Source organism: Panicum hallii, chromosome 3 (genome assembly GCF_002211085.1).
Source record: "Panicum hallii strain FIL2 chromosome 3, PHallii_v3.1, whole genome shotgun sequence".
Lineage (NCBI taxonomy): Eukaryota > Viridiplantae > Streptophyta > Magnoliopsida > Poales > Poaceae > Panicum > Panicum hallii.
The window spans coordinates 11,020,852-11,044,763 of NC_038044.1; the positions used below are offsets into that span (position 1 = coordinate 11,020,852).

The 23,912-nt window shown below is 52.5% G+C and overlaps 3 protein-coding genes across 19 annotated transcripts; all 3 read right to left on the reverse strand.

The window, feature by feature from the left end:
* Window positions 1–6,384: 6,384 nt before the first annotated feature.
* LOC112886973 (putative cyclin-dependent kinase F-2) lies at window positions 6,385–7,754 on the reverse strand. Its single transcript, XM_025953036.1, has one exon. It carries the CDS (start codon window positions 7,518–7,520, stop codon window positions 6,459–6,461), a length of 1,062 nt encoding a protein of 353 aa, XP_025808821.1. The 5' UTR covers window positions 7,521–7,754; the 3' UTR covers window positions 6,385–6,458.
* A 431-nt stretch (window positions 7,755–8,185) lies between these two features.
* Window positions 8,186–23,845, reverse strand: LOC112886970. 17 transcript variants are annotated; one of them, XM_025953021.1, is made up of 10 exons: window positions 21,988–23,845; window positions 21,727–21,906; window positions 19,658–19,817; window positions 19,364–19,558; window positions 11,150–11,704; window positions 10,196–10,492; window positions 9,987–10,118; window positions 9,572–9,808; window positions 9,312–9,486; window positions 8,186–8,604 (listed from the first exon to the last, which is right to left on the reverse strand). In XM_025953021.1, the coding sequence occupies exon 1, from the start codon at window positions 23,627–23,629 to the stop codon at window positions 22,370–22,372; it is 1,260 nt and encodes a 419-aa protein (XP_025808806.1). In that variant the 5' UTR covers window positions 23,630–23,845; the 3' UTR covers window positions 8,186–8,604; window positions 9,312–9,486; window positions 9,572–9,808; window positions 9,987–10,118; window positions 10,196–10,492; window positions 11,150–11,704; window positions 19,364–19,558; window positions 19,658–19,817; window positions 21,727–21,906; window positions 21,988–22,369. The 17 variants fall into 17 exon arrangements, with proteins under 17 accessions (XP_025808806.1, XP_025808816.1, XP_025808807.1 ...); XM_025953031.1 differs by having other exon boundaries at window positions 21,727–21,900; window positions 21,988–22,366; XM_025953022.1 differs by lacking the exon at window positions 11,150–11,704.
* LOC112886975 lies at window positions 18,643–19,345 on the reverse strand. Its single transcript, XM_025953039.1, has one exon. The coding sequence runs from the start codon at window positions 19,109–19,111 to the stop codon at window positions 18,713–18,715; it is 399 nt and encodes a 132-aa protein (XP_025808824.1). The 5' UTR covers window positions 19,112–19,345; the 3' UTR covers window positions 18,643–18,712.
* Window positions 23,846–23,912: the final 67 nt, after the last annotated feature.

Genomic DNA, 23,912 nt, shown 5'->3' on the forward strand with positions numbered 1-23,912 from the left:
AAATAGGAGATAAGGGTAACCGATATAGGAGGAATCTACTCGAGATATGTTCTGGTACGATTCCTTAGCTGGTGTTGGTTAGTATCTTTGTAACCCTAGCCTCTCGTATATATAAGAGAGGACAGGGACCCTCTCAAAACAGAAGATCTCCGGATCATACTACATCAAAGGCAATACAAACCACCATACAGTACGTAGGGTATTACACACCTTGCGGCCTGAACCTGTCTAAATTTTGTGTTCCTTGCACCTTCGAGTTCCTGATCTCGGCGTCTCCTCACCTAAAACTTACCACCTTGGGCATATCCCTCGGTGGGCAGCCGGTTAAACACCGACACCGCCGCCCCCTGCTCCTCCCCCCTGCGCCGCCGCCGCCCCTGCTCCTCCTCCCCCGTGCCGCCGCCGCCCCTGCTCCTCCCCCCCGCGCCGCCGCCGCCCCCCTGCTCCTCCCCCCCGCGCCACCGCCGCCTCTGCTCCTCCTCCCCCGTGCCGCCGCCCCCTGCTCCTCCCCCCCGCGCCGCCGCCGCCCCCCTGCTCATCCCCCCCCGCGCCACCGCCGCCCCTGCTCCTCCTCCCCCACGCTGCCGCCGCCCCTGCTCCTCCTCCCCACGCTGCCGCCCCCTGCTCCTCCCCCTCGCTCCGCCGCCGCCCCTACTCCTCCCCCCCGCGCCGTCGCCCCTGCTCCTCCCCCCCGCGCCGCCGCCGCCCCCCTGCTCATCCCCCCCACGCCACCGCCGCCCCTGCTCCTCCTCCCCCACGCCGCCGCCCCCCTGCTCCTCCCCCTCGCGCCGCCGCCGCCCCTGCTCCTCCCCCCCGCGCCGTCGCCCCTGCTCCTCCCCCCGCGCCGTCGCCCTGCTCCTCCCCCCGCGCCGCCTCCTGCTCCACCCCCGCGCCGCCCCATGCTCCTCCACCCCCGCGCCGCCCCCTGCTCCTACCCTGCCCCCCCCACGACGCCGCCGCCCCCTGCTTCTCCCCCCACGCCACTGCCGCTGCTCCCCCTGCCCCTGCCCCGCGCGCGGCCGCCCCCTGTTCCCCCCTCCGCGCGGCCCCTGCTCCGACCCCCCCCCCCCCGCGCCGCCCACTGCTCCCCCTCCGCGCGGCCCTTGGTGCCCCCCCCCCCGCGCGCCGCCCACTGCTCCCCCGCGCCCGGCCGCACCCTGCTCCCCCCCTCCGCACGGCCCCCTGCTCCCCCCCACCGCGTGGCCCCTGCTCCCCCGGCGAAAGTGGAAGGCTCTACCGGTGCTCACTCTCCATTTGTTCCGCCAGCTCCTGCGGCCGGCCTAGGTAGCGGCGACCTCGACGACGAAGTGGAGGAGCTAAGCTCCATCGGCGGCCATGGCTCCATCGGCGGCCGGGCTGGATCGGGCGGCGTGGGCGGCGGCCGTGGCCGGGTTGCATTGAGCGCCGGTCGTGGCCATGCTGCCCTAGGCGCCGGCCGTGGATGAGGTACCCTGGGCGCAGGCCAGGGCATGTCCGATCTTGGCAGCCAGGCCGGCGAAGATGTGAATGGCCTTGGCAGCCAGGCGATCACCCAAGAGATGGCACAGCGCAAAGGCAAGAGGAACGTGCAAGATACGGTAAAAATTTTCCTTCCTCTCGTGAAATTATTGTTTGAACTGTATAGTGAGCAGGCAACATGAGTAGAGACATATTAGCGCAGATGCTATAAAGTGGTTACTATCATATTGATCATGGTGATTCAATTGATTGGACTGATGCAAATACGGCGCTTATATGTTCGTTGTTTGCCAAACAAGTTAACAAAGGGAATAGACCGAACACCCATTTGAACTCAGTAGGTTATGATGAGGTCATAGAGGATTTTTTCAACCTCACAGGAATTTGTTTGTCCAAGCGGCAAACGAAGAACAAATGGGATAAGTTAAAGCCCGATTTTTTAGCTTGAAAGAAATTAATGAGGAAGCAAACAGGGCCAGGATGGGATAGAGCAAGAGGTGTTATTGATATGGATGATGAGTGGTGGAAGAAGGCAAAAGCGGTGAGTTCTTGAGACTATGTTATTTATGTTTTTTTAGGGAACTCGTTCAATTATTTTTAGTAACACCAATTGCCTTCTTTCAGGAAATTCCAGGTTGTGGAAAGTTTAGGAAAAAACCATTGCAAAACGAGGATGATTTGTCAGTGATATTTGGTGATATAATTAATGATCAATCAGATCATTGGAATCCTATGAGCTCTAATCCCATCATTTCGCCATCTCAAGAGGTGCCTGCTGATGGTGACAATGGTAATTTGCATGAGTTCCCTAATGATTGTGACCATGATGCTGCTGTCGGGGATGAATCAGATTATCCCCAAGAGGTTTCTCCTTCTCCTACCATTCTGTTGGCAAACAAAAGAAACCAACCAGCCAAGAAACCAAGAATAGGCACAGCACTAGTTATTCATGGTGTCTTGCTATCATGCAGGCTGTGCTCTTCTCCGGCTAACTGATGCCACACTAAACAATAGCTGTTTGGCATGGTCATTTCATTTTTGGATGCATCCAGTAAATTCTTCAGCTGAGCAGCACAAGAGATACAGACTGGGTGACCATCTGAAGTAGCCTTCTTACAGTGTTTGCAGCACCATGGGGTCTTGATGAGAGCACCACGTACAATGAGAGATAGTACAAGTAACTGAATAAACACATCTAAATACACATACCAATGGTATCTTCAGATCCTGGCAACCATTCAAAATTGTCATCTAGTGAGAAATACCCACAAACAGCTACTCATATGAGAAATAGCTCAAATCTAATATATGTCATAAGAAAACTCACACAAAAACTGCATGCTTACAAAACACCATGATATGGCGCAGACTAATCATTGACATACAGTATTGAAAGAAAGCAAGTCAATCTTCTAGAATACTCTTGACCATGCAAGAAAGAAGATATTTTAAAGGTAAAGATATTACCATGGACATAAATATTTATGGAAAGTTCTAGAGTCACTTGTATTATATGGCAAGTGAAAAAAATATTTAAGAATATTATAGAATATCTTTTGTTGTATGATAAAGTAGAAAATATCTAGAAAGGTTCTAGAGTAGGGGACACATGTCATCACCATATATGTCGCCATGGTCTATATATATGAGAACCCCCTCTCCCTCTCCCAGTAACCTAAGAGGCAACAACACATACAAGCCACAAGCATAAGAGAGAGTTGGGGTTGTAGTGCTAGGTGAGTGTGTGAATGAGTGTTAGGATAGCCACTTAAGAAGTGTTCACACTCTCGTGTAATATTGTTGTTCGTGTAATAAAGTGTTGTTCAAAAGAGTTGGTCTCCCAATCTGCTTCTATAGTTTCTAACTACTTAGTGCGTGGATTGTGATCTATCGAAGGTTGGCTTTGCACCCGGGATCACAATGGTCCAAGCTTCATCTAAAGGTTGGCTCTGCCATCCCGAAGCAAGCTTCATCTGTAGGTTGGCTCTGCCATCCGGGAGCTGGAAGGTCGGCCCTGCAGCCAAAAAGTACCAAAAGGCATTAAGTAATTAGAAATTATAAAGCTGTCCACTACAGAGTGGGTGGTGGTTCCCTTCAAGTGGGTGATTAGGGCTACCTCCGTTTCCAACACACAGAAATCCGTAAAGCAAAAACATTGTTAAGGAATCTAGAATAGTGAGTGAATTTTGATTAGCTTTGTACAGAACGAGAAGTATAAATGGACTAACTTATCAAGATCAAGAACTACTCCTAAAGTTCACCAAATGCATTAGTGCATTAAACCAAGAACTATTTCCCCCCTGGAGTGCAGCATTTAGAACTAATAAAAATAGAGCAAATAAAGTAGAAATCTTAGCACAGAATGTACGAGATTTCCTTCAAAATTCTAGCACAAACAAGCGGTAAGTAAGAAATCACAAGTCAAATCGATTGGTTCCAAGAACCCTGCTCCCCCAAATCCATTGCAAGATTGAGAGGTTCGTTCCAAGAACCCTGCTCCCCCAAATCGATTGCCAAGAAGTCCAGAGCCTTTTTTTCGAAGAACCCCAAGAAGTCCAGAGCTTACCTTAGTAGGACCTGGAGGAACTTCCGGCCCCGGCCTCGGCGGGATGGCCTCAGCGACCACCCAACGCATCACCATTGTTGGGTTCTGGTCGCTGTAGTCCAGCGCTACGACTCCAGGCCAGTCGCTGCTAACCGCACCGAGGATGCTGTTCGAGCCATGGCGCAGAATCACGTCGTCCCCGCCCCCTGGCGCCCTGAAAGCCTCCCAGAGGGTGAAGGCGTCCACAACCTCAGGCGCTTCGCAGTGTCTCAAGTGGATGAAGCGGTTGCAGAGGCCGCGCCGCGCCCGCTTGAACTTGGCGGCGAGGTACCCTCCGTTCCCGGCGCTGTGGAAGAGGACGTAGGTGGTTCCCTCGCGCTGTTGGTGGTGAACCACCCACTAGGTGTTCAGCAGCTCACGGGTCCAGCTCCCGCGAAGGGAGATGCACGTACCGTCTTTGTCCGCGTGGAGGTACGCGCTGGTTGCGCGGTTCCGCAATCGAAGTTGCATCCCGTCGGGGAAGGACTCCATGGCCGATTGGTGGCCGAGTTCGTTATTCTTGGTTTCTTGGCGGTGCCCTGTGGCCAGGTAACGAGTTAGCAAAGCAGGTTCGTTGAGACGGTTACCTTTGGGGGCCGATGCGGGGGGAATTTAAGAAGATCGCCAGCTTAGCACGTGCCACCTTCTAGGCTTCCACTGACAGGACGGACGATTTTCAGGGCCCGCTAGGCCCAGCAGTTTAAAGGTCAGGCCAAGATTAGGGCCTGTGGGCCGTGCGCCACTGGCCCCTTTCTTCTGCACCGTGCTTAGCCGCCGCCTCCGCGTCGTCACCCGGAATAGAAACCACGCAGCCCCACTGGCTGCCAGCACCGGGGCACCGGAGCGCCGGCGCGCCGCGGCTTCATAAGCGGGCGCCCTCCAACCCCACATCCAGCCTCCCCCCATCGCCGCACCCACCACCTCTGGTCCTCCATCGAACGGATCGTCCACCACCTCCACGACACCGAATCCTATGCTTCCATGGCCAGCGCTCTGCCCAACATCACCGAGCGGCCTTGGTTCTCGACCGCAGCTGGGCGCGGCCGACCTCCGATTTGCCGCCTCCAGCTTCGACGAGGCCATCCTTTCGCTGGAGAAGGACGACGAGAGAGCGGCGCGGAGGTAGGAGGATGGGGCCAAGAGGAGGTTGGAGGAGGGAGGTGAAGGCTATTCGGTGAGTCGGCGTGCGTCGGCCTTGGTTGGCGGCCGAGACTGGAAAAGGGTTGGGTGACCTAGGGTTACAGTCAAGAGGGGTGGGGAGGGGGCTTAAAATATGATTTTATCTGCGCCGCATGGTGTCTCCGCGGAACGGGTTCAGGAGCAGGTACCCACCGCCGTCCTCGTTGTCGCCGCGTTCAAAGACGAGTAAGTCGGCGCAGGAGCCGTGGTAGCGCGCGGCTCCGAGGAGCCGGAACGCGGAGGAGCCCGGGAAGCTGAAGAAGGTGCCGTCCGAGAGCGCGAGCCACGGCAGCGGCGGCGGGGATTGCTGGTGCCTTGCCGCGGCGCGCCACGGCCGGCAGACGGCGGCGAAGCGGACACGGTCGGTGTGGGACGGGAGGCGCCCGAGGACAGCGGCCGGGATCCCCGCGGGGAGGCCAGACGCCCACGGCGCCATGGACAGCGGCTCCTCGCCTGTCGCCATGGGAACGTGCGCGCGTAACACCTGCGAGGCTTGTGCGCGCGCGCCAATGCGATCTCACAGAGGCCGGAGGGCCGATGCGTGGATAGCCCACGCGCGGATCGATCGAGTTTATTGGAGTCGATTCGTCGAACACGGCGTGCACGTTCCGGACTTCGGTCTTCTGTCTTCTCCGCGGGCGATGAGCGATCCCGTAATCCCGTATGCATACTTCAGCAGTACACGAGGATGCGTTTCCAATTATGCGACATATTCTCCATGAAAGTAGTATTTAAATTTTTTAGAAATAGTATGCATGAAACATATGCAAACTCGAATCTCCCTCCCTCCATCAAAATTAGGCGTATTTTGTTATTACACAATCACTGCTCAAAAAATGTTACTGCAAAACCGTCATACAAATGTCTCGAATGCTGAAAGGCTTCAAAACACTCTGCTAATACTCGATCAGCTTTCCCATTTCTTAGGTGCTTCCGGATCATTCAACAATATTTCTTACAATTTGCTTCAGTCTGGCGAAATTCGGAAGTTGGTCGTGTACCATACGCTCGCTAATCACATGTGTGTGACGTTTTGGGTTGCACACAATCAAGTAAACTTTGGCTGTGTTTAATCTATGAAGTTCAGATTTGTGTTTAACTTTTTATATGTGTTACAACGAATGGTAGTAGTCATAATTTTGTTTAAGACTGCTGATGTCCATTATGTTACTTGTTACCGGAGTATATGGGAAAAGCATGCACGTCAGAAATACATTACACCATTTTCTGTTTCAGATCATCCATCACCATCAACCTTTGCAACGGCAGCAGAAGAAACTGAAGCCTTAGAATCAATGTCTTTGGTGAACCACGGGCTTCGGAGCGCGGCAGTTGCCGACGGCCTCTTGTCGGCGTTGCAGGAGAGGAGCCGCTTCAGGACGTCGAATCCATCCGCGGACAGACGCTCCTTGGGGAAGAACTGTCGCAACCGGTTGCGGTGGCGCACGGGCGGCACAGTCACCGTGCCGGCGAGCGGGAGGGACTTGAAGGCTGGCCACGACCTTGGCCCCGGCACGCCGAGCACGCTGAATATCCGGAGGACCACGTCGTTGTCGTCGTTCCCGTCAAACAGTGGCGTCCCGGTGCGGAGCTCTGCCATAACGCAGCCAAGGGACCACATGTCCACCATGGCGGCGTAGTCCGTCTTCCCCAGGAGCTCGTACGGCGGCGGATTTGTGACCAAGGCGGCGAGCCCGAGGTCGCATATCTTGACGGAGATGGGCTCGCCACTGGCGCCGGCGACGACAAGGATGTTCCCGGGCTTGATGTCGCGGTGCATGATCCGGCGCTCGTGCATGTGCTTGGCCCCGCCGAGGAGCTGCCGCGTGATGCGCCGCACGTCCGACTCCGGGAACGGCCGGCCCCCGCGGTGCCGGCCGTCGTTGAGGACGTCGTGGAGGTTGGGCCCGACGCACTCCATGACGAGCGCGACCTCTCTCGTGCCGTGGTTGATGGCGAGCGCGTGGAGGTCGACGAGGGACGGGTGGCCGCGGCAGGCTGCGAGGAACTCGGCCTCGCGCAGCGCCTCGTCGGCAGCGTCCGCGCGGGCTTTGGCCGCCCCGGCTCCGTCTGGCGCCGGCACCGGCACGCGGAGCGCCTTCACGGCGACGGCCTGGCCCGTGGCGCGGTGCCGCGCCTCGACGACGGCGCCGAAGCCGCCCTCGCCGAGCGCGCGCGTCGGCTCGTAGTCCGCCGTGGTCCAGAGGCGCCGCCGCTTGCACCAGCCCGCCCCCGCGCCGGAGGGGTCGTCGTCGCGGTCGAGCTTGACGCAGATGGCGGCGGCCCGATGGGCGAACATCGCGAAGCGGCGCGGGGATGCCGGGATCGAAATGGATGCGGTCACCGTTGAGGACGTACTCAGATACTATACATATAGAACAAACCGACTGCCGCCACGGCCATGACGGTGCGAGTTGCGTTCGGACTCGGAGACGGCGGCGCGGTCGGCGACGGAAAGGCAGAGCGAGGTGGCACGCGGGACGAGATGGTGCGGATTCACATCGCATGCTGCAAGCCTTGCCTGTAATGCGCGTACGTCCTTTGATTTGGGCTCCGACTCTGGCCCAGCTCTTACAGTTGGGCCTTTTGAAGGAAGGCACTTGAGTCCAGGCCCGAGGAGCGGCCCAACTCGTGGCGATGGTCCCTCTCTGCTGTTGTGATAAATTCGCCACTTCTTCGTGCTCTCGACAAACCAAACCCTCAAATCGCATCTACGGATGACGGACCACAGCTATAGTGTAGACGAGAGCAACAGCCTATATGGGGTATGTTAAAGATATACACATTAGATGCTCTTCACTCAGGCCACTATATATATGTAGACGAGAGCAAGCAACATGAACCATTTCTCTTGGAATGAATACTGCAAGATGAACAGATTGCAGCGTAATACAGACCTGATAAAGTATACCATTCTTCTCAAGCAAATTCAGCGCACTTGGCTAAAGTAAGAACTCAAGAAGATACAACATGAAGCAACTGTTTCACTGATCTCTTTGCAGAAAATTCACAACTACAGAAGTACTCTGAGCATATGAGCTGTGTTACACGTAAATGCATTTCAATTCCTACTCTATTCAGTATGATACCACGATCTACTGAAGATCTGTCACACAACTATTTCACTGACCTATCACAAAAAGTACTGTACAAAAATGCCACGAGCTCTAGTTCTGCAAACATCGACTTCCATGTACAAGCCGCGGTATCAATTCCAACGATACAATACAGAACTGCAATCAATGTCAGGGTACAAGATGATCCTTGGATTCCTAGCAGACTTTGTTTCCACGACGCTTCTGGCAATCTGAAGGTATGAATTCTTACGTGGTTGCCGTGTTAACTCTTCCCATAGGCCTCAATGGTAACATCAGTTTGCAAAGCTGAAATAGCAAAGGACAAGTGAAAACAAAACAGTGAGTCAGTTAAAAATCATGTTAAGGGGTCATGCAACTTTCGTACTAGTTCAACTAACACTTCGGTAAGAAAAACACGAAAACAAATGCAGAGCAAGGATGCAGTGCCTGATGATGGAAACACATGAAATCTATGAACTGAGGATCAGATTACTGTCATGGCCGAATTTCTAAACTGACTATTGCAGAAAGAAATGAACCAGTAATATCTATAACCATTCCACTTTTTATCATCTGTAAACACACTGCTAGATCCCTCGAGGTACTATAAACTACACACCTGAAATTATTTCCATTTCCATTTCCTGCTTCTTATCTATAACATGTTTCAATTACTCGTAACCAGACAAGGTTACTATTTCTTCAAACACAAGTCGGTGCACTTGACATAATGAGTTTACAGGAAAATAAATATGTGCAGCAACTATTTCACTGATCTCCATTTCCACAAAAAAAAAAAGAAACAAAAAAAACTGTAGGAGTATTCTGAACATATGAGTCATGTTCCGCAGCATACAGGTTCAGTTTATAGTGTCATGAGTGAGGTATTATGTTCTAATAGCAAAAAAAAATTACTTACGTTTAAACTAAAGAAGTGCTGCTACACATAATGATGGCATACAGTACGTTACACTTTCTACGATTAGCAGTATTACGAAATTATCAACTGACACCTTTTAATAGCAGGGCCCGAGGTAGTAGACGGCGTTGGTTTTGCCAATCAAGGGAGCATTCCAGAGTGCAGTACTTCCCGCTGTCATCGACCAAACGCATTTTACAGTGTTGGCAGCGGACGGATATGCAATCTTGGATTAGGAACTCTACTGTACCTGGAACTCCAGCTGGCCACTTGGGACGGAAAGTAAGATGGTTAAGGCACCAGCAATACATTAAAAGTTATGAGCAATATGAACTGCAGTAATGCAGAACTTACATCCTTAATTTCTTTCCATTCAAGAATGGATAGGTGCTTGGTGGGGACCCGGACACGGGGTCGGTGACCTGAATCTGCTATAATGTTAATCCATCCATGTGTTGCATGCCCATTATCTTCTTGCATATCGAATGCTATCTCGCAGGGAAGGCAAAAAGCATTTGCTTTGCTTTCAAAGTTGACTGCAAGAATCTTTTCTGCTAAATGCACCGCAGCAGCGCCACCACGTTTTTCCACCTTGCAAATATAAATAGCAATCAATCAACTAGTAGCATTTCTACGAAAACTAGGTGTGGGGTGAATAACAAACTAAAAAACTAACTAAACATTTCAAGGTGCGAAAATGGTAGGTTCCACCTCGAAAATATGAATCAGATAGCAACATTTACAGTAAAAGAAGTGAATAATGACTTACAAAGCATTTCAATGTGCAAAAACGGTAGGGGCCTTTGTAAAGTCCCTGACCATAGGCCTGCAGGAAATCATTGCATACAGTGCATCTGTCTCCTTCAGGTTTGTTCAAGTGAATGTATCAATAAATGTCACTCTGCAAATTTGAATATGAGGTAAGAAAAGGATAGAGAAGTGGGAAGGCACAAAAAATCATATATTCATATCGTATACCTGGATTCCCTGGAATATACCAGCCCAGGGCTCCTTGCCTGTAACAAATGCCACCAGCATTTTTTCCTGACGATCAATCAAAATACTCTTGCTATCATGCAGGCTGTGCTCTTCTCCAGCTAACTGATGGCACACTAAGCAATAGCTGTTTGGCATGGTCATTTCATTTCTGGATGCATCCAGTAAATTCTTCAGCTGAGCAGCACAAGTGATACAGACTGGGTGACCATCAGAAGTAGCCTTCTTACAGTGTTGGCAGCACCACGGGGTCTTGATGAGAGCACCCCGTACAATTGCCTGAGAGATAGTACAAGTAACTGAATAAACACATCTAAATACACATACCAATGGTATCTTCAGATCCAGGCAACCATTCAAAATTGTCATCTAGTGAGAAATACCCACAAACAATTACTCATATGAGAAATAGCTCAAATCTAATATGTGTCATAAGAAAACTCACACAAAAACTGCATGCTTACAAAACACCATGATATGGTGCAGACTAATCATTGACACACAGAAATCCGTAAGGCAAAAACATTGTTAAGGAATCCAGAATAGTGAGTGAATTTTGATTAACTTTGTACAGAACGAGAAGTATAAATGGACTAGCTTATCAAGATCAAGAACTAGTCCTAAAGTTAACCAAATGCATTAGTGCATTAAACCAAGAACTATTTCCCCCCTGGAGTGCAGCATTCAGAACTAATAAAAATAGAGCAAACAAAGTAGAAATCTTAGCACAGAATGTACAAGATTTCCTTCAAAATTCTGGCACAAACAAGCGGTAAGTAAGAAATCACAAGTCAAATCGATTGGTTCCAAGAACCCTGCTCCCCCAAATCCATTGCGAGATTGAGAGGTTCGTTCCAAGAACCCTGCTCCCCCAAATCGATTGCCAAGAAGTCCAGAGCCTTTTTTTCGAAGAACCCCAAGAAGTCCAGAGCTTACCTCAGCAGGACCTGGAGGAACTTCCGGCTCCGGCCTCGGCGGGATGGCCTCAGCAACCACCCAACGCATCACCATCGTTGGGTTCTGGGCGTTGTAGTCCAGCGCTGCGACTCCAGGCCAGTCGCTGCTAACAGCGGCGAGGACGCTGTTTGAGGCATGGCGCAGAATCACGTCGTCCCCGCCCCCTGGCGCCCTGAAAGCCTCCCAGAGGATGAAGGCGTCCACAACCTCAGGCGCTTCGCAGCGTCTCAAGTGGACGAAGCGGTTGCGGAGGCCGCGCCGCGCCCGCTTGAACTTGGCGGCGAGGTACCCTCCGTTCGCGGCGCTGTGGAAGAGGACGTAGGTGGTGCCCTCTCGCTGGTGGCGGTGAACCACCCACTCGGTGTTCGGCAGCTCACGGGTCCATCTCCCGCGAAGGGAGACGCACGTAGTGTCCTTATCCGCGTGGAGGTACCGCTGGTTGCGCGGTTCTGCAGCCGAAGGTGCATCCCGTCGGGGAAGGACTCCATGGCCGATTGTGGCCGAGTTCGCCGTTCTTGGTTTCTTGGCGGTGCCCTGCGGCCAGGTAATGAGTTAGCAAAGCAGGTTCGTTGAGACAGTTACCTTTGGTGCCGAAGCGGGGGAAATTTAAGAAGATCGCCAACTCAGCACGTGCCACCTTCCAGGCTTCCACTAACAGACGGACGATTTTCAGGGCCCGCTAGGCCCAGCAGTTTAAAGGCCAGGCCGAGATTAGGGCCTGTGGGCCGTGCGCCGCTGGGCCCTTTCTTCCGCACCGTGCTCAGCCGCCGCCTCCGCGTCGTCGCCCGGAATAGAAACCACGCAGCCCCACTGGCTGCCAGCACCGGGGCACCGGAGCGCCGGCGCGCCGCGGCTTCATAAGCGGCGCCCTCCAACCCCACATCCAGCCTCCCCCCATCGCCGCACCCACCACCTCTGTTCCTCCATCGAACGGATCGTCCACCACCTCCACGCCAACGAATCCTATGCTTCCATGGCCAGCGCTCTGCCCAACTTCGACGAGGCCATCCTCTCGCGGGAGAAGGACGACGAGAGAGCGGCGCGGAGGTAGGAGGATGGGGCCAAGAGGAGGTTGGAGGAGGGAGGTGAAGGCTATTCGGCGAGTCGGCGTGCGTCGGCCGTGGTTGGCGGCTAAGACTGGATAAGGGTGGGGTGACCTAGGTTTACAATCAAGAGGGGTGGGGACGGGGTTTAAAATATGGTTTTATCCGCGCCACATTGATGTTCATATTTTAGTATAGTATATAATAGTATAGTATATAAGAACTATGTGTCGTCATGGTAAAAGATTTCGTACGGAATACAAAATACGGCTGGGGACGATAATAGATTATGACTAGTTTTTTCTTCGCAGTTTATCTTGACCCTTATATATTTTTAGAGATATTAAAATTGTATAAAATAAGAGTTCGATTTTTTTTTCCGGCCTTTAGATTATCTAAGCTAAAAGTTGAGGTCCTTTGCCATCCCTACTAATTACGGTTGAACTTTTTTTCTGCAATGGGAATCCGTTTATATTGCAATACAGCGTCGTTGTTCGATTCTTATTATATACCCTTCGGATCCATCTGTCGATGATGTTATTGGATTAAATAAAACGTTGCGTGGTTTAGAAATAGATAAAGATGTATTACTGTCTAGAGACTCCAGAAAGCTCCTAATTCTCTCTCAATCAACATGTTAGCTAGCAGTACCCACAAGGTACTTCTTCCTTCCTTTTTGTTTCCGTCAGGCGCCCGACTTAGTAATTTTTAAGTAATATGTACTAAATAAAAAATATATAAATTATACCATACAAGTTTGATATCATTGAATTTATATTTGAAAAACATTTTCATATAATATGAACTTCATACATGCTCCATCCATTTTAAATTGTTTGTTGTTTTGACAAATTTAGATATATAGTTTTTGCTAAGCATCTAAATATACACTATATCTAGATACACTGAGAAACTGTTCCGATTTACCAAAACGACCTACAATCTTACAATCTGTAACAGAGCAAATACTCTCATTGTAGCAAACATATAATGTCAAAATATAATCGCACCGGGTCAAACCATGCCTTACATGAGAATTCTTAATAAACACCAAAAGCATGTCATACTGAATTGCAGATTACATAGCTTCACAGCTGGTGCATCAACGGAGACCATGGAAAGAGCGAGCAAAAAAAAGAAAGGAAAGAAGAAAAATCAGCCCCCTTCTAATATATACTTTGTTGTATCCGCCATTATAGATTCAGTATGGAAAAACCAAGCAGGACGTCCCTTGCACAGCGTCTTACCTAGTGTCGGCACGACCGCAGTCTTTGGCCACATAGCCGTGATCATACCATTTTCTATGTGGAACAAACCACAATCGTGAAAAGGATCTTTATCATAGAATTCACTACCATAGTCGCATATGAAGTAGACATAATCCTCATGGGCTCCATATTCAGAAGCAGGGAGGGACTCGGAGTATGTGCCAACAAAGAATCGGTCAGGTCTGCTTCGAAGAGGTCAAATGAAGCAGTACGATATCGTAGCACTCCGTCACAACCAAGCACAGTCCTAGCCAGCCGCCTTATTCGCAACAACCTACCACCAGATTCAACAAGATATCTCCAATATGTGTAGTCACGAAAGGGTCGTGATGAATCGTTGATGGAGTCAGCTACTACGCATTTCATAGATTGGATTCTGGGCTTACGGCCTTGGTCGCTCGAATCAATGTCAAGGACAAAGAGTTTGTTGCTGTGTGAGATCGCATACAGCTTTCCGTCGAAGAATGCAGCATCAGATAGGGTCTCAACAAGAGGCACTCTGAATGACGCGGGAGCAGCAGCAGTCGAAGCCTGGCCGACAGAAATTGTACTTTGACCTCCGCAGGTGGTCAGCGCAGCGAAAAGGGAATCTGGAGATACGCGCCTGGACGAGGGCAGCACCAGCTTGAAGAACGATCTCATAATCTGTTCTTCCAGGGTGGCAAATGAGGCCAGCCGAGGAAGCTGCACAACGTCCCCGGAGAAAGGGTCCATGAGCGAGCACGTGCCGTCAATCTTGTCCTGGAAGAAGAGCCATTTGCCCACGAAACCATGGCAGTGACGAGCATCATCCGGTATAGGCACGCGGTGAGTTTCACCGGCCGGAAAGCTAACAAAGGTCGCGTCGTGGAGGGTCACCCACGGGAGCGGAGGGGGCAGGGGCTCCGCCAGCCGAGCGGCGCGACACCACCAGTGGCAGACCGCTCGAAGCCGGACACGATCGGCTAGGGAGGGGAGCCGGCTGAGGACGAGGCCCAGAAGCTCCGGCTGGAGGTCTGACCATGGCGTGGATTGTCTGGCCCTGGCCGCCATCATGCATGCAAGACCCACCGAGGAGATGAATTGAACGAGCCGTGGTGGAGGCGACGGATTGGAGGTGTTGGAGGGCCTAGGCCCGGAAGTTTATATATATAGCCCCTAATCGTTGACACGCGGGACGCGCCCGAGTCCGACACTGCAGGAGTTCGACACAGACTCCTAGATGCTTCAAGAGAGAGAATAACCCGTCGGCATCGCGGAAGAGCCACGTCGTGGGCGCCGCCCCGTCGCACAGCAGCCGCCGCGGCAGGATGTCCGTGATAATCCCGTCCCTCATGTCGTACACGCCGGCGTGGAGATCCGGTCGCCGCGGACCGCGCCGCGCGCGCGCGCACGGCTCAGGAGCACGGCCGCCCCACGAAGAGCGCCTCGCCGCCCAGGGTGCCACCTCCACCCACCGCGACGAGCTGAGGTCTACCCGGAGCACGGCGAACCGCACCGTTGTCTCGCCGGACAAGAAGTGCCGGCGTACCATGAGCAGCGCGCCGCCGCGGACCTGACGAGGTACCGGAACTTGGCGGTGGCCTCACGGGGAAGCCGGCTCTGGATGACGCGCTTCACGAGGGAGACCACCGCGTTACTGGTGTTGGCGTCTATGCCGACGTCGAAGGCGAGGAGATCCTCTTCGCCGGTGAGGGCGTACACCTTGCCGTTGGAGAAAGCGACGTCCTCGTACCACCGCCAGCGGTCATGTGTGCTGAGCGACCATGAGAAGGTGTCCAGCGAGCAGAGGACGACCTTGGCGAAGTATTGGCGGCCGAGGTGGCGGGGATGAGACCATCTGGACACACGAGCAGCTTCTGCACGTCATAACGCTGGTGGCCGAGTTCGCCGTTCTTGGTTTCTTGGCGGTGCCCTGCGGCCAGGTAACAAGTTAGCAAAGTAGGTTCGTTGAGACGGTTACCTTTGGTGCCGAAGCGGGGGAAATTTAAGAAGATCGCCAGCTCAGCACGTGCCACCTTCCAGGCTTCCACTGACAGACGGACGATTTTCAGGGCCCGCTAGGGCCAGCAGTTTAAAGGCCAGGCCGAGATTAGGGCCTGTGGGCCGTGCGCCGCTGGGCCCTTTTTTTCCGCACCGTGCTCAGCCGCCGCCTCCGCGTCGTCGCCCGGAATAGAAACCACGCAGCCCCACTGGCTGCCAGCACCGGGGCACCGGAGCGCCGGCGCGCCGCGGCTTCATAAGCGGGCGCCCTCCAACCCCACATCCAGCCTCCCCCCATCGCCGCACCCACCACCTCTGGTCCTCCATCGAACGGATCGTCCACCACCTCCACGACAACGAATCCTATGCTTCCATGGCCAGCGCTCTGCCCAACATCACCGAGCGGCCTCGGTTCTCGACCGCAGCTGGGCGCGGCCGACCTCCAATTCGCCGCCTCCAGCTTCGACGAAGCCATCCTCTCGCGGGAGAAGGACGACGAGAGAGCGGCGCGGAGGAAGGAGGATGGGGCCAAGAGGAGGTTGGAGGAGGGAGGTGAAGGCTATTCGGCGAGTCGGCATGCGTCGGCCGTGGTTGGCGGCCGAGACTGGAAAAGGGTTGGGTGACCTAGGGTTACAGTCAAGAGGGGTGGGGAGGGGGCTTAAAATATGATTTTATCCGCGCCATATGGATCTTATATTTTAGTATAGTATATAATAGTATGTATATAAGAATTATGTGTCGTCATGGTAAAAGATTTCGCACGGAATACAAAATACGACTAGGGATGATAATAGACTATGACTCTAGTTTTTTCTTCGCAGTTTATCTTGACCTTTGTATATTTCTTTAGAGATATTAAAATTGTATAAAATAAGAGTTCGATTTTTTTCCGGCCTTTAGATTATCTAAGCTAAAAGTTGAGGTCCTTTGCCATCCCTACTAATTGCGGTTGAACTTTTTTTCTGCAATGAGAATCCGTTTATGTTACAATATAGTGTCGTTGTTCGATTCTTATTATATACGTTTCGGGTCCATCCGTCGATGATGTTATTGGATCAAATAAAAACGTTGCGTGGTTTAAAAATAGATAAAGATAAAGATGTACTTACTGTCTAGAGACTCCAGAAAGCTCCTAATTCTCTCTCAATCAACATGTTAGCTAGCAGTACCCACAAGGTACTTCTTCCTTCCTTTTTGTTTCTGTGAGGCTACCGACTTAGTAATTTTTAAGTAATATATACTAAATAAAAAAATGTAAATATTATACCATACAAGTTTGATATCATTGAATTTATATTTGAAAAACATTTTCATATAGTATGAACTTCACACATGCTCCATCCATTTTAAATTATTTGTTGTTTTGACAAATTTAGATATATAGTTTTTGCTATGCATCTAAATATACACTATATCTAGATACACTGAGAAACTGTTCAGATTTACCAAAACGACCTACAATCTTACAATCTGTAACAGAGGAAATACTCTCATTGTAGCATACATATAATGTCAAAATATAACCGCACCGGGTCAAACCATGCCTTACATGAGAATTCTTAATAAACACCAAAAGCATCTCATACTGGATTGCAAATTACGTAGCTTCACAGCTGGTGCATCAACGGAGACCATGGAAAGAGCGAGCAAAAAAAAGAAAGGAAAGAAGAAAAATCAGCCCCCTTCTAATATATACTTTGTTGTATCCGCCATTATAGATTCAGTACGGAAAAACCAAGCAGGACGTCCCTTGCACAGCGTCTTACCTAGTGTCGGCACGACCGCAGTCTTTGGCAACATAGGCGTGATCGTACCATTTCCTATGTGGAACAAACCACAATCGTGAAAAGGATCTTTATCATAGAATTCACTACCATAGTCGCATATGAAGTAGACACAATCCTCATGGGCTCCATATTCAGAAGTAGGGAGGGACTTGGAGTATGTGCCAACAAAGAGAGCTTGCCCTCCCAAAGCACTGGCTGGTCTCCATTGACCGCAGGAATCGGTCAGGTCTGCTTCGAAGAGGTCAAATGGAACAGTACGATACCGTAGCACTCCGTCACAACCAAGCACAGTCCTAGCCAGCCGCCTTATTCGCAACAACCTACCACCAGATTCAACAAGATATCTCCAATATGTGTAGTCACGAAAGGGTCATGATGAATCGTTGATGGAGTCAGCTACTACGCATTTCATAGATTGGATTCTGGGCTTACGGCCTTGGTCGCTCGAATCAATGTCAAGGACAAAGAGTTTGTTGCTGTGTGAGATCGCATACAGCTTTCCGTCGAAGAATGCAGCATCAGATAGGGTCTCAACAAGAGGCACTCTGAATGACGCGGGAGCAGCAGCAGTCGAAGCCTGGCCGACAGAAATTGTACTTTGATCTCCGCAGGTGGTCAGCGCAGCGAAAAGGGAATCCGGAGATACGCGCCTGGACGAGGGCAGCACCAGCTTGAAGAACGATCTCATAATCTGTTCTTCCAGGGTGGCAAATGAGGCCAGCCGAGGAAGCTGCACAATGTCCCCGGAGAAAGGGTCCATGAGCGAGCACGTGCCGTCAATCTTGTCCTGGAAGAAGAGCCATTTGCCCACGGAGCCATGGCAGTGACGAGCATCATCCGGTATAGGCACGCGGTGAGTTTCACCGGCCGGAAAGCTAACAAAGGTCGCGTCGTGGAGGGTCACCCACGGGAGCGGAGGGGGCAGGGGCTCCGCCAGCCGAGCGGCGCGACACCTCCAGTGGCAGACCGCTCGAAGCCGGACACGATCGGCTAGGGAGGGGAGCTGGCTGAGGACGAGGCCCAGAAGCTCCGGCTGGAGGTCTGACCATGGCGTGGATTGTCTGGCCCTGGCCGCCATCATGCATGCAAGACCCACCGAGGAGATGAATTGAACGAGCCGTGGTGGAGGCGACGGATTGGAGGTGTTGGAGGGCCTAGGCCCGGAAGTTTATATATATAGCCCCTAATCGTTGACACGCGGGACGCGCCCGAGTCCGACGCTGCAGGAGTTCGACACAGACTCCTAGATGCTTCAAGAGAGAGAATAACCCGTCGGCGTCGCGGAAGAGCCACGTCATGGGCGCCGCCCCGTCGCACAGCAACCGCCGCGGCAGGATGTCCGTGATCATCCCGTCCCTCATGTCGTACACGCCGGCGTGGTGATCCGGTCGCCACGCGCGCACGGCCCAGGAGCACGGCCGCCCCACGAAGAGCGCCTCGCCGCCCAGGGTGCCACCTCCACCCACCGCGACGAGCTGAGGTCTACCCGGAGCACGGCGAACCGCACCGTTGTCTCGCCGGACAAGAAGTGCCGGCGGACCATGAGCAGCGCGCCGCCGCGGACCTGACGAGGTACCGGACCTTGGCGGTGGCCTCACGGGGAAGCCGGCTCTGGATGACGCGCTTCACGAGGGAGACCACCGCGTTACTGGTGTTGGCGTCTATGCCGACGTCGAAGGCGAGGAGATCCTCTTCGCCGGTGAGGGCGTACACCTTGCCGTTGGAGAAAGCGACGTCCTCGTACCACCGCCAGCGGTCATGTGTGCTGAGCGACCATGAGAAGGTGTCCAGCGAGCAGAGGACGACCTTGGCGAAGTATTGGCGGCCGACGGTGGCGGCGATGAGACCATCTGGACACACGAGCAGCTTCTGCACGGTCATAACGCCGGTGCCTGTCCACCGGAGGGCGCGCCCTTCGGAGCAGGCTCGCTCTCAATCTCGACTGGCTCGTCCCAATTATGGATGCCGAACAAGCTCGGAAGCAGCCTCGTCTTCCCTGTGAAGGGGCTCGTCAAGCGAAGAACGTTGTGGACATCACCGGCGCCGCTGTCGTCGAACAGGAGCCAGTCGTCGCACGCGGCGCCGCGGAAGGCGGCGCAATCGCTGAAGAGGTGGGACGTGAGCTCCGGGTACCTGAAGACCCTGCCATTCGGTAGCGCAAGGTACGCCACGGCCGGCGGCTGCCGACGGTGCTGCTGCCTGACGGAGGCATGCCAGTCGTGGTGGACCAAGCTGAGACGGAGATGCTCGTCGCCAGAAGGGAGGAGGCGCAGGACTTGGCCAAACACGTCCAGAGGGAGATCACCCCAGCTGAAAGCGCCCTCTTCCCTGCACGAGACAAGAATTACCGCATGATTTCTCTATCATGCTGAGTTGATTAAGCTGTAGTGAACAAAGACGTGTACGGGTGCTTGCTTGATCGTGTACCTAGGGAAGAGCCATGTCGCCGGCGTGTCGCTATCATTCTGTAACTCCCGCGGCGGCAGGACAGGGTAGATTTTGCCCAGAGCGAAAAATCTACTTGTACAAGCGGCCGCTGATCCTATCCGGCGGCTCCCAGGCGCAAGGTGGTTTCGGGATACATTTCCTCCATGTAGCATGTAAAATGTTTAGTTACTCGCCCAAATGTCCTTATCACAAAGTGTGCAGCAGAAGCGAACTAACTGATGCTACTAAATGCAACTGATAATATTATGCTGATTTTGTCAGATAAGGGCCAAACACAGGGTGTCTTGCAGAAGAGGTTGGAGAGGACATCGAATCGAGGAGTGGGGAGACTGAAGCATCAGTTTGCAATGACCGCAATTAGTTGCATTACTTCGATTGTATTCCTCTCAACAAGATGTAGATTCATTAATGAATACTAACATTGTGCTATATTCTGCATCAGAACCTCCTGAAAGAAATCAAGATGGATATGATATTGAAGAAACAAGTAGAAATAGAAGATTTGAAGGACAGCGATTCTACCAAGTACGTGTTGCGTTTACTCCAGAAGAGAAATATATCAACAGAAGATATGAGGGCACATTTGTGGTAAGCTACTTCAAAGATGAGGGAACATTTCACATGCAAGCACGTTTCGGTACCCATTTTCATATGCAAGCATTTCAGTACCCATTATTCAGTTACATTTGATGCTCTATATAGCTCCATATGTATATACATAACACTTATATTAAGAATACCACGTTTTGTAGAATCATTGGAAGTTTGCAGACTACTATTTTTTGAAACATGCCTGCCACCGTCTGAAATATGTGTTGATACAAGTGCTTCCTCTAGCCAATAATTCTTGAATATTTTTCAATTCTTCTCCTGGTGTACTAGTGCTTCCTCTAGCCAAATAATCTTTTAAGTTTTTCTTACCTTTATGGTATGGCTGGGGAACTTTGTAGCCTCTGTGCTAGTCATCAGATTTGTGGTACTCTTGATTTTGTTCTATTCCATCGGTGCTGATGTGTTTGAAACATTCTTCTATAAAAACTTTCTAACCTATCTTGTTAACCTAACATAATTTGAATATATTATAACTGCGAGGGTCCTCTATTGTGCAGACACACAAAGACACTCCTTTTGGATTTGTTACCACTTTTAACATCTTTAGATCCCTGTATTGTGCAGACTGGTGATAAATTATCATGGTACTCTCGGCCTATTATTTTGAAATCAACACAATGGGCTAACTATTACTTAAAATTTGATCTATATATAGCATAATATAATGTTTAGACATTAGCCACCACGTGATAATGTTTGGACATGTCACATGTAGCTTTCTAATTGACTACTTATAACTTCAGGTTTATGCTTTAATCCCTTTCTGAATGTGGGCCGGAAAATTTCACTACTGCAAGTACTTAACATAATAGAAAACTTGTTTGCTAGGAAAAATTGGAGTTTCCTGAACAAATAATATTTCAACTTTCAACGGGGGAAAATTAGGGTTCTGTGTACACTCTCAGTGCTCCTGATCTTTTTGCCCAGCCAGGCCAACACTGATGCTACTAGCAAGGAAATTTTTAAGATCCCTAGACGGCTAGATGCACAAATCATATAGCTCATAAGTTAACGGCAAGTTGCATGACATAGCAAAAAAAAAGGAAAGTCTTCCACGTTGGAACAAAGTACAGAATGGACCTAGGACCTTTTCAGGCTCTATGCTAATCATCGAATCTTCTAAAAAGTGTAGCACCTTTGTTGCTAATATGTGCTGAACATTTTGTCCAGGTGCATTGGTGCAAATCTCCGCCCAAAGAACTTTTTGACGATGGTGGGAGAGGATGCCACGATGCCTTAGTTTGCAACAAAGATAGTACTTGGGATGCATATTGCTTGGTTGGGACATGGCCACATGGAGATGTACACTACTCACTGCATTTCAGAAACAATCAAATAAAAAAGGCAAGACAGAGACAAATCCTTCTCAATCCGCCCTCAAGAACAATTCGGCTCAATCCGTAAAAACAAGAGCCTCCCAGGAAAACAATTCCTACCTGATAGTCCCCGGCTTCCAGCGCTGCTCGAGGTTTCGGCTATGGCTCCTCCAGCTGGACCGGCGCTGCTCGAGATTTCTGCTCTGCATCCTCCTGATTGAGTCGCTGCAACTGCAGGGGCAGCCGCTTGGAAACCATGGGGCAGAGACTGGAAGTACCCTCCACAATAGGCAGCTGGAACTAATAAAGTTTTGGGTCAAATACAGCGGACATTTTGGAACAATTTGGAGGAACCAGAAGCAAATTGGGCAAAAACCGAACCTGGCGAATTCTGAAAAAGCATTGGACCGGGGGGCAGAGGAGTGGGGATGTGCGGCACACCGGAAATGAATGCCGACGGAAGCGCCATTGGGGGTCCAAACATTATTCGAGACCCATGGAGAAGATTGGCGACGCTATTGGTAGTGCCCCCAAAACTGGCTCCCGCCGCACACGACTTGGCTGCTGGATGCTCACCGACGATGTGCCGTTGCGGTGGTGCGGCGAAGGGGGTCACTACGGAAGGGGAGGCCGAGAAAGCTCCCTTGCGCATGGCGGCGGCGCCGAGGGGGTTGGCCTGACGGGCGATTGCTGGATCTAGCCGGTCGCCGCCACGCAATGCAACCTCGCCCATGGCGACGGGAATAAGGGGTGTGCGCAAACCCTAGCCAAAAAGATGCCTAAAACGATTCGAAATCTCATGGAGGTAACATTTCGGCCAGCGCGCGAGGCAAGGGGACATTTTCGCCCCAAACAGCGGCGCGCGAGGCAAATTTTCTCGGATGCGGCGGTGTGACTGAGGCAAGAATCGTTTGACCGGCGTGGGCCCCAGATGAGTGCGGCTCAGATAGACTCCGCGGCCGCTTATACACCTGGGAATGCGTTTCTGGTGATTTTGCCTCCCGCGTGTCGTAGGCACCGAAGTGGTCGCCGATGAACGGGTAGCCACCGAAGTAGTGGCGGGAGAACGCGTCGTCGTCCAAGAAGTGGATCCTGTTCCCCGGCATCGCGTACCGGGATATGCGCACGGCGACGGAGCTCCATCGGCCGACGAAGAGCGCAGTGTCACCGCCGACGCTCCGCACGTCCACCCACCGCGACGAGGGGAGGTCGGCCTTGGACACCGTGAACTCGCTCGTGGCGTCGCTCCGGAGCACCCTGTGGACCATGAGCAGCCTGCCGCCGGACACGACGAGGTACCGCGTTGACGGTGGCAGCGCCGCGCCGCCCCGGTGACGGACACCATCGGCTCGCCGGTGCATGTGTACTCTCCGACGGCCCTGGCGTAGAGGCGCCCGCGGTCGTCGACAGCGTACACCTTGCCGTCGTAGAAAGCAATGTCCCTGAGCCCCTTCCACTGATCGTGAGCACTGATCAGCCAGCAATCTGCACCTGGACGGCATACCGCTATCTTGCCGCGCCGTTGGTCACCGACGACCTGACGCGGGCACATGACCATCTTGCGCAGGGTCGTCTCGCTGGGTGCCCTCTCGTCATCCGTGATGCCCAGCGTGACTCTCCCGTAGGGTCCCCGCGCGGCGACGCGGCGGACGCACGACAGGCTCGGGAGCCGCATGGTGTCTCCGCAGAACGGGTTCAGGAGCAGGTACCCACCGCCGTCCTCGTTGTCGCCGCGTTCGAAGACGAGTAAGCCGGCGCAGGAGCCGTGGTAGCGCGCGGCGCCGAGGAGCCGGAACGCGGAGGAGCCCGGGAAGCTGAAGAAGGTGCCGTCCGAGAGCGCGAGCCACGGCAGCGGCGGCGGGGATTGCTGGTGCCTTGCCGCGGCGCGCCACGGCCGGCAGACGGCGGCGAAGCGGACACGGTCGGTGTGGGACGGGAGGCGCCCGAGGACAGCGGCCGGGATCCCCGCGGGGAGGCCAGACGCCCACGGCGCCATGGACAGCGGCTCCTCGCCTGTCGCCATGGGAACGTGCGCGCGTAACACCTGCGAGGCTTGTGCGCGCGCGCCAATGCGATCTCACAGAGGCCGGAGGGCCGATGCGTGGATAGCCCACGCGCGGATCGATCGAGTTTATTGGAGTCGATTCGTCGAACACGGCGTGTACGTTCCGGACTTCGGTCTTCTGTCTTCTCCGCGGGCGATGAGCGATCCCGTAATCCCGTATGCATACTTCAGCAGTACACGAGGATGCGTTTCCAATTATGCGACATATTCTCCATGAAAGTAGTATTTAAATTTTTTAGAA